Raw genomic sequence first — 10,209 nt, 5'->3', positions numbered from 1 at the left:
AGTTTGTTAAAGAGAGTCAACTGTCTCTAATTTTGGTTCAAGTTATCTGGCACCTCGAGCCAAATGAACCGACACTTTCCTTTGTACACAATCAGATAGAGAGAATGACTTCCTCTGTTGTATGTATCATACAGAACCTTCGGGTTTTTCTTGTCTTCTTTTGCTCAAAATGTAATGTATATGAGTACTGAAGCTTACATCTGATGATGGTGATCTAGCATATAGCTGGATTCATAACAAGATTTGGTTTTGTAACAAACAACTTTCTTCATTTGTCTGCTACTTTGTTTTGTAAAGAGTATTGAATTACAACATACATATGTTCTCAACCAAATACAAGGCTCCACAAATGGAATTTTATGTCCCCCAAATTTATCTAGAAAAGAATACAACACAACTGCACTCACAAATCATGTACTACTGTCCAAACATAAAGACAAACAATACTTTACACAAACATCAATCCAAATGTATTTAGGCCATTCTCTGCACTTTCTTTGTTTATATGGTATTGAATTCATCAATCACAACTTGATGATCTTTAGCTCTATCTTCAATATAATACACAGCCGAGCGATTTACCGATGCTGCTCCTTGTGAAACCAGCCAGTTTGAGAGACTCGCATCAACTGGAATTTCATGCCCCCGAGTCTTAGGCTTAGAGTTTTCTTTGGGGTTTAGGTCTGCACAATTGATTACTGGCTTTTTAAGCAAAGGTATTTCTTGTTTTCCATCAGATTTGTTAATGTTTTCCTTCTGATGCTTCACTTGCTGTGCTCCTTTAGCTTTAACTGCTTTCCATTGAGTGAGATTTTCAACTGGAAGTAGCACAGAATTTCCATACAAATTCCTATGATCTTTACCTACTTCATTTGTTTCATCTTTGTTCAGCCTTTTATCATTTTCAAACTTGTCTTCTGTCTCGTCGTCACCATCTTCATTGTCATCATCATCATCATCGCTAATGCCATAGTCTTCTTCATCAAGATCATCGATATCACTTTCCTCAAGTGTTATCTCGTCTTCTTCCTCGTCGTTGCAGTTATAGTATCGATAACTTGAAGGGTACATAGACATACTTGATTTTGCGGTTTCTTGTTCATTGTATTCACATTGTGTCTTCTCCTCTTCATCTGAGAAATATGTTGTATTGTTGTCATCATCTTGGATTCGCTCATATGCCTTGACATTCAAATTGAAGCTCACTTTCTTTTTTACCTTAGGTTTTGATGATTCTTTAGGCTTATCCCTGCATGAAAACCAAATAAAATTCACAAAACTACCTAAGAACATGAAAGTGGCCTAGCAGTCAACGAAATCGGTGAAAATTATGGGAGATATACGAAAACCAAATAAAATTCACAAATTACCTAATTGACATCGATGAAGTCGGCCAAAATTATGGAAGATCAAGAAAAAACAAATAAAATTCTCGAACTACCTTAACATGAAGTGGCCTAGAAGTCGGTGAAATGAGTGAAAATTATAAGAGATTAAAGTTCAAATTCCAAAAGATACAAACAAAAAAAAACTAGGTGGTTAAATCTCATTTGTCTAAGCTTTGGTGGCCAGAATTATTAAGTATTTGCGCTATTGGAAGATAGCAAGTATTTGGTGAAATAGTCAAGTTACATAAACTGATCCGGAAATCACCACAACAACGACAACAACAACAAACTCAGTCCACAAGTGGGGTCTGGGGAGGGTAATGTGTACGCATATTTTACTCCTATCTTGTGAAGGTAGAAAAACTGTTTCCGATAGACCTTCGGCTCAAGGTGATTCGGACACCACAAAAAAAAAAAAAGGGCAGCCCGGTGCCTAAGCTCCCGCTATGCGCAAGGTCCAGAGAAGGGCCGAACCACAAGGGTCCATTGTACGCAGCCTTATCCTGCATTTCTGCAAGAGGCTGTTTCCACGGCTCGAACCCGTGACCTCTTGGTCATATGAGGCCAAGGCTCCCCTTCTCCCGCTATACGCAGGGTCCGGGAAGGGCCGGACCACAAGGGTCTATTGTACGCAATCTTACCCTATATTTCTACAAGAGGCTATTTTTACGGCTCTAACTTGTGATCTCCTGATCCGAACACCACCACTATCAAAATTGTACGGAAAAAATGAAAATTCATGTGTTACTGACTGACCTGAGTTCAGAATTTACAGAATCTGCAGCATTTGCCTTGTCAGAGTTTAGTTGTACATACTTTTGATGCACCTATAAACAAAATTCAAAGAAAGCAAACATTGGAATTCAAATAACACAAGGGAATCAATTCATATGAAAGGATTTGGCTTCATCCAACTCATATAAATCAACAAAAAAACTAAATTTTGCATAGTATCAAAATCAACACTAGTATAAACCTTCATTTCTAACTAATTCATCAGACCTATAACCATTTAAATTAAACTTGAAAAACGTGTCATATGAAACAAACAGAAGTCAAAATTGACACAAAATTAATTTAACAAACAGTGGTATAACTTACTTGGAACTTATTACAAGGTTTTATACGCTTTTGTTTCTTGGTCGTAAAACCAAAACAGCCAAGAAAACATCCCATTTCTTTTTTAGATCTCTGCTTTCTTAATTTTCCCAAAACCCCTGCAGAGAAAATGGAGGAAGATTTTGTCTTGTATATTTGCAGTGTGTTTATATGAAAGTTTGTTGGTTGGTGGGGTGGGGTGAGGTGGGAGGGGTAGGGGAGAATGTGGCTTTCTTTGGTAATGGAGGATTTAAATATGTTGCCTCCAACGCTATTTGAAAAATAGGAACGTTAAGAAAAAGGGATAGAAATAATAATGAAGTAGGGTAGTGGTAAAAGACAAAGGTTCAAAGCCAGTTTGCCAGCTTTTTTTATGATTTTCTGTAATATTGAGATTGGCATTCTATTTTTTTTTAATAAAGTTTTAATTACCCTGTCAATTTCTTTTTAAGAAACTTTTGATATTTGACAAGAGGTACAGAAAGATTTTAGAAAAGTTAATGTACGGACTTGAAAATACTTACATAAATGTTAAAAGAATTTAATTGTACTTTTATAACTACTCTTATCTAATACTATATAACTAGTGAATTGGTCCGCGCTTCGCACAGTTATAATAAATTTACGAATGATGTTTTGAGAATTTAATTAATTGAGATAGAATAAATAAAAGTTTTATTTAAAAGCATATGAATATTAATTCTATAAGTTTATTACCACAAATATAATATTTTATCATTGAAGACAGCTTGATCAACTCGATGCGATTGTAATCTCTTCAAACGCCTCTGTTAAAAGTTGTTGATACACTGCTTAAATAAGTTTTAGCATTTGAAGTTTATTTAACGTAAATTATAAAAAACGGTCGAAAAGGTAACCCACACTTTTGGAATGACAACCAAATTGCTACTTTGGAGGTTTAGCAATTTTAACCAAGCATAGATCTATGCAGTAAGGATACATTGGTGAGAGAATTTGTTCCAAAACATTATATTGAGGGAAAAAAGGTAATGAAACCCCCTAGCCTTCCTTCACTATTTAAATAGTATTCATTATTAATATTTATTAGTAATTGTATTTAGAGACTTTGGGGCTTACCTACATCCTCCCGCCAAATTCCCTTCCTTATCATGAAATGAAATGGTGTTCATAATAATAGTTCACTATTGTAATATTTCTTTAATATTTATTAATTAATTCATAATTGGATTTTGATACTTTTGAATATTAAAAAAATTATAACGTAATTTTCCTGCATTTTGTTCCGTTTAAATGTCATTCCTAACTAATATTTTGACAATTGTAATAGAAATAATTATATGTGATAAATTTACAGAGTATCGAGCTTTATTGATGAGGAAAAAAAAATAAAAATGAGAAAAGATGCATATGTTTTCTAGTCTAAAGATGTGCCCTATAATCGATCTCTTCAAATACCAAAATTATATATATGAAGATAGATAAAAATTAATTATTATATTTAGAGATTACTGAACTTTAACGAGGAGAAAAAACAACTAAATTTTTTTTCCAAAGTGATAATATATTTTTATATCTAGAAGGTGCCACGCCATCTCTTCTTCATGACTATTCCCCTTGATATAACATTGCTATAAAAGAGGAAAGAAAGGAAGTAGACAAAAAAAAAAAAGTGAAAAAGGTACTAAAAAAACAGAAACAACCAAGTGTTGGGTGCCACTTCAAGAAAGTATTCAAATAAATCAATTTAAACAAATTTGTGCATTCATAATTAGATCTAAATTAGATTTTTGATCTCAATAGCATTATACAACATAGCCAAACAATATTTTACAACGAATTAATCAGGAATTGCGCCGTTAGTAATTTTTGAAGAAAACTCAATATGGGCATTTCAGTCATGACTTATGGGCAAATGAGTGTGAAATTGCTTGTTCGAATTTACTGAATGAGCATTGTAGTTCTCCACAATCACCTTCTCGATATAGGATCCTACTAATCAGTCTTTGATATTTGCTATTCTTTTTCGTTGTCGTTGATTTAGCAATGACCAGTGATTCTCGTGCGTCATGACCCTAGTATATCAACATTGAAACTTCTTCTAATTTTTAACAAATAAAATCATAAATTGATTAAGAATTACATAACCTTCACATAAAAATGTTCAATGAATGTGAGAGACTAATTTTACTATCTGAAAACCTAATACCACTTGCAGAAGTTACCCAAAACAAAAAGTGAAACAAAAAACGTATGTAGTATTCCTTTCTTTTTCTATGTTTATTATTCATTTTTTTTTATTTTTTTCTTTCCGTTTCTTCTTTATTTTTTTCCATTCAGTGTCCATGTCTCCCCCCAACCACCAATTCTTTTTCTCATCACGTTGAATCTGTTCTCTACTCCAAAATAAATTTTACAAACTTACTTGTATTCCTCAATAACTCCTCATACAATTTAAATATTTACACTCTTTATGGATAATAATAGAGTAGAAGAAACAACTAACATTTAGTATTTGGTAACATCCTCCCGCTATCACGCGACTTCACAGATATCTTGAGAGGTGATCATGAGTGCTTCTTATTAATTAAGTTCCTTGGAAAAATGAGATTCAGTCCACACAAGTAGTGTTTTTTTTTCTTGATATAAAAGTTTGTAAAGTTCATTAATTATGATAATCAAAATTTTGCTCACTGTAAAAATTATTTAGGAAGTGATATACATCTTCAAAAAGCTATACTGGTGAATGAATTCGTTACCTGAGGCTGTTAAGCTCCTTTTGCAATGATCAATCTGAAACTATTATCTCCGTGCAAAAAATTTGTTCGTTCAATTATATTGAGATCTTGTGTTCCCATGGCTAACATTTATACCCTTTTAATCGATATTGATCAATATTTACTGCTTTTCATTACCTTTCTTTATTATAATATTCTTTTCCGTTTCAATTTCTTATTAACGTTACAAATCCAGCGTGATGTTTTAAGAAGGTGACCATTGAACCTTTTAAGATAACACATAAATATGAGTATTCCTCCAATTAGTGTAGTTTAAAGATCATAATAAAGTAGGTAACGTATAAAGCTAAATGCATTATTGGGCTAATTTACTAAATTAAAAACAAAAGAAAAGGCAAAAAATTGACAAAAAAGATAAATAAGAATCCTAGTCTAAGAGATATGCCATATCACTTTTCTTTTTCCTAGCTTTATATATTATATATATATATGGTAGAAACTTACTCACACCGTATGTTTACACCAAACAATAGATACATAACATGTGTCTTGCATATGGACTTCATCATTCAACCATGATAAATTATATGCATTCTCATCTAATTAAATTAATTAACCATGGTGAGTTAATATATTTTGGTGTAAACATGCATGAAATTGGTAATAAAATTGCTTTGTGAAGTTTTGAAGATTTGGTTTTTCTATACTCTTTTATCTTCTTTTTTCTATTTCTTTTGGATGGAAAGGCTTGGGTCAAAGGAAAAGGAAAGAAAAAGATCTAGCCAAAATTGAATGTTATTCTTTTAGTACGAGGGATAAGGTATAATTAATTCTAGTCGTAAATTTGAGATGAATTTATCTTATGTTTGATTGAGATAAAATTACGGTATTAGTTATCATGAGATTATAGTCTTATTTTTATTCTTATAAAAAGATGAGATAACAATCTTGAGATAATTAATTCTGGAATAATTTATTTCCTAACCAAACGACTCCTAGGATGTAATGTGAAGTACCGACTCTACCACTAAACTATTTCTCAACCTTCTATATTCTTCTTTAGTTGAAACAAATGAAATAAAATTGCTAAAATTTCGACGGGGATTATGTGAATGAAGTAACTAGACCTTTCCGCAAATTGATGTTTGACAAAACTCTAATAAATGAAATCACTTTTGAATTCTGTCTTTTCTCGATTAGATAGTCTAGAATATTGTACATCTAAGGAACCTGCGGCTGCTAGATTTGCATCTCGAAGCAAGTCTTATCATCTAAAATATAATATATATTTTTTTGTTGCTAAAACGGAGATATTATTAAAACTAAAATATAGTATGAGAACATTGACTTTCAATATACTGCAAATTTGGAAGTGCTTGAATTTTTGAACATGATGAAATTGGTCGGGTTGGGTGTTCCTTTCGATACTTCAATATTTATTTTTATCAATTACGCATATCGAATATCATACTAAAATAGTTTGATACAGTTCGATATTTCTTATTTGATTCAATATGATTTCGGTTTATCAATTTGCATAGAAAATTTGCTTGAAATTTCCATAAAAAATGCAGCAGCAAGTGCAACCAAGAAGCGGCAACAACAGATTATTGTCCGTTTTCATACACCAACCAAATCAAATTTCATATAGTAAAATGAAAGCAAGGTAACAATAAAACACCATCTGGTAAACCAAAGTGTTATACAAACTCACAACATAGAAATACAACAAAAATCACTCCAAGTAGCGCTATTTACCTTGCGAAATTCTGAAATTTTACTCATTGTTTAGGTGTTCGAAGTAGAAGTCATGCTATGTGTTTTGAATCTAGATTATTACGTTACATTATGTCCTTTTTGTCATATATTGCTATTACTACCTAGAGTTTAAATGCTTTCTTGGCTTCGGCCTTATTTTATTTTGTTATTATTTTTACTTGTTGTCATTATTTTTTTTTATCCGTTCTCCAACCGAGGGTCTATCAGAAACAGTCTCTCTGCCCTTCCAGGGTAGAGGTAAGGTTACGTACATCTTACCCTCCCTAGACCTCACTTGTGAGAAATTAATGGATATGTTGTTACCATTATGGGACAATCACATATCATTCTTGCTAATTATTAGATGCAGTAAATAAACATCTTTTAGTAGCTATAGATCAAAATTCTTAATTAATGATAGGCCAAAGCCGTTTTCCATTTATAAAGATCAAGAGACATAATTTCTACTAAAGGGATTTAAAAAAGAAAAAATTAAATTCCCTTGACTATTGAACTATGCTTTTAGGTTGTATCAAAGGAATTCAAAATAAAACATATAACACTAATTATGCATTATAATTTTCCGCCGAAGTGGGCTCATGCACCCCTTTTGCCCCCGGATGCATTAAACATAATATGACATTGAATTGAGGTAGTAGCAACACAAATAAACCAAATTTCCTCAAGTTTAATTTTAGTAGTAGACGCTGAAATGGAAATATCGATATATTCTAATAAGCTAAAAAGAAAGAAAAACTGAAATTTGGGTTAGGTTTGTGGTTGGACTCAAAGTTAAATTAAGCTACTTATTAGGCATAATAAAAGAGGTTCAGTAAGAGCGAATGCTGAACTGAAGAACCGAAATATTGATATCCCAAATCCCAATATCGAAGACCATACCGGAAATCAATACTTAGCTATTATGCCCGCCCCTAGAAATTGGAATACTTGGTGGCCAAACGGGCTATAATTCACTAATGTATTTAACATATTTGTATCTTCATAAGGTGGTGATGTAGTCATATAAATTTTAAATCCATAAAAGAATTTGGATTATATTTTAAATTCAAGATACATTGGTCCAAATAAATATATGGGCTAATATAATTGAATTAATTATATAAGTCCAATATATATGGATTAAATAAATAAGTTTTAATCTATTGGGCTAGCCCATTTAATTGGGCTAAAGTGATGAGCCCACTTAATTAAGCCCAAGATGTCATCTTCCTAGAGGCCCAGTTTGGTGCCACATGTCAAATGACGTGGCGCGCCAAGTCAAACGAAAGAGCCAATAGGACCATGCCACATGTCAAAATGACAAGGCGTGTCCAGTCACGTTAAAAGGCCAATGAAATCGCGCCACGTGTGCAAGTGATATGTTCTGGTCAATCAAATGCAGCCATGTCACACTTCAATTTGATTGGTCGGAAAGAGTTTGTTCTTATCATAACTCTTCCCTTCCACAGCTATAAATAGGGGTCTTCATAACTCAGAAAAGACACCAGAAATTATAACAAGAAGCAAGAAATAGCTCGTGGATCAAACGCTGCAAATTCTTCCGCAAGTTTCAAGCTTCAAGTTCAAGTTCAAGAAATCAAGTGCAAGTTCAAGAACGAAGAACAAATCAAGGTCAAGTTCAAATAATCAAGCTCAAGCTCAAGAACAAGAACATCGTTCGAGGCAACGAATACATATTCAAGATCAAGCCCAAAAGCCCTTGAATTTATTTACTATTGAAAAGTAGAATCAGAGGATTCATAGAGATTGTAACACTCAAATATTCGAAATAAAATACTACGATTGTTGCGATATTTTCGGTCTTGATTTTATTTTCTCGACGCAATTTATTGTCTACAAATTCTGGCACGCCATCTCTACCTCTCATCTCAACTTTTCACTCACCAAAGTTCAAGAACATTGAAATGGCTTCAAAGAAAATCAACTCCAGATCAACATCCACCAAGACTGCTAACTCCAGGTTCTATGCTGATGTGGAAAGCATCCTCGATGTCACCTTTGGAAGCTTCGGACCTGTTACGAGGAGCAAAGAAAGCTCTTTAGGACAACAAGCACCCCAAGAGCCGTCCGCATCAACCCCTGTTTTCGGATCTTCATACTCAAAAGGAGCAAGATCTTCCACAAATGCATCTGAAGAAAGAAGCGATGTTGCTGAAAAGATCAAGAAAACTCTTGCTCTGCTTGACCTCTCCGGCTCCAAGCACTCTGCTGTGAAGGAAGATGATGATGCTTCAAGCGATGGATCCTCCCCACTTACACCAAATAGCGCGAGCCAGTCAAGGATCAGTTTGTGTGAAAATCCATGCTACTCTCCGTCATCCACGACAATCATGCAAGCCATGGTGACAAACACTTCATCTATGAAGGAGCAGTTGGCAAACTTGATGGATGCAATCGCTGGCTTGACCAAATGCATGCAAAATCAAGATGCTAGAATTGACAAGCTAACAGACAGGGTGGGAATCTTGATGGAAAAAGAATCTACCCATGCAGCCGGCAAGCTCCTAGAAGTTCTAGAGAGTGACTCTCCCCCAAGACAAACAGCATCCACTAAGGCTATCCCTGTCTCATCTGAAGGGATGATTCCAATCGATCAACTGAAGGAGTTCATCGAAGGAACCATTAAGAACAAATATGAAGTTGCTGCCAAATCCTCCCTTACATATGCAAAGCCGTACACTACAAGGGTCGATATGTTGAAGATGCCTGCTGGCTATCAACCTCCGAAGTTTCAATAGTTTGATGGTAAAGGTAACCCAAAGCAGCATATTGCGCACTTCGTGAAGACGTGCAACAATGCTGGGACTTATGGAGATTACCTCATCAAGCAGTTTGTCCGCTCTCTAAAAGGAAATGCTTTTAACTGGTACACGGACCTCGAGGCTGGATCTATCGACAACTGGGATCAACTAGAGCAAGAGTTCCTCAATCGCTTTTATAGCACAAGACGCACAGTGAGTATGATAAAGCTTACAAATACTCGTCAACGAAAGGGGAAACCAGTTATCGACTTTATCAATCGTTGGAGGAATGTAAGCCTCAACTGCAAAGACAAGCTTAGTGAAGCTTTAGGCATAGAGATGTGCATCCAAGGCATGCATTGGGGATTGCGCTACATCTTGCAAGGTATCAAGCCTAGCACATTTGAAGAACTTGCAACTCGTGCCCATGACATGGAATTGATCATGGTGTCCGCTGGAAATGAAAGGCTACCCATCTATGAACCT

At 34.3% G+C, this 10,209-nt stretch overlaps 1 protein-coding gene across 1 annotated transcript; it reads right to left on the bottom strand.

The window, feature by feature from the left end:
* Positions 1 to 406: 406 nt before the first annotated feature.
* Positions 407 to 2,710, bottom strand: LOC107785894 (uncharacterized). The gene is made up of 3 exons (XM_016607288.2): positions 2,490 to 2,710; positions 2,145 to 2,215; positions 407 to 1,249 (listed from the first exon to the last, which is right to left on the bottom strand). The coding sequence occupies exons 1-3, from the start codon at positions 2,562 to 2,564 to the stop codon at positions 502 to 504; spliced, it is 894 nt and encodes a 297-aa protein (XP_016462774.1). The 5' UTR covers positions 2,565 to 2,710; the 3' UTR covers positions 407 to 501.
* Positions 2,711 to 10,209: the final 7,499 nt, after the last annotated feature.

Source organism: Nicotiana tabacum, chromosome 7 (genome assembly GCF_000715075.1).
Source record: "Nicotiana tabacum cultivar K326 chromosome 7, ASM71507v2, whole genome shotgun sequence".
Classification (NCBI taxonomy): Eukaryota; Viridiplantae; Streptophyta; class Magnoliopsida; order Solanales; family Solanaceae; genus Nicotiana; species Nicotiana tabacum.
Note: the sequence above shows the minus strand (reverse complement) of the source record. Positions and strands in the feature narration are given on the sequence as shown.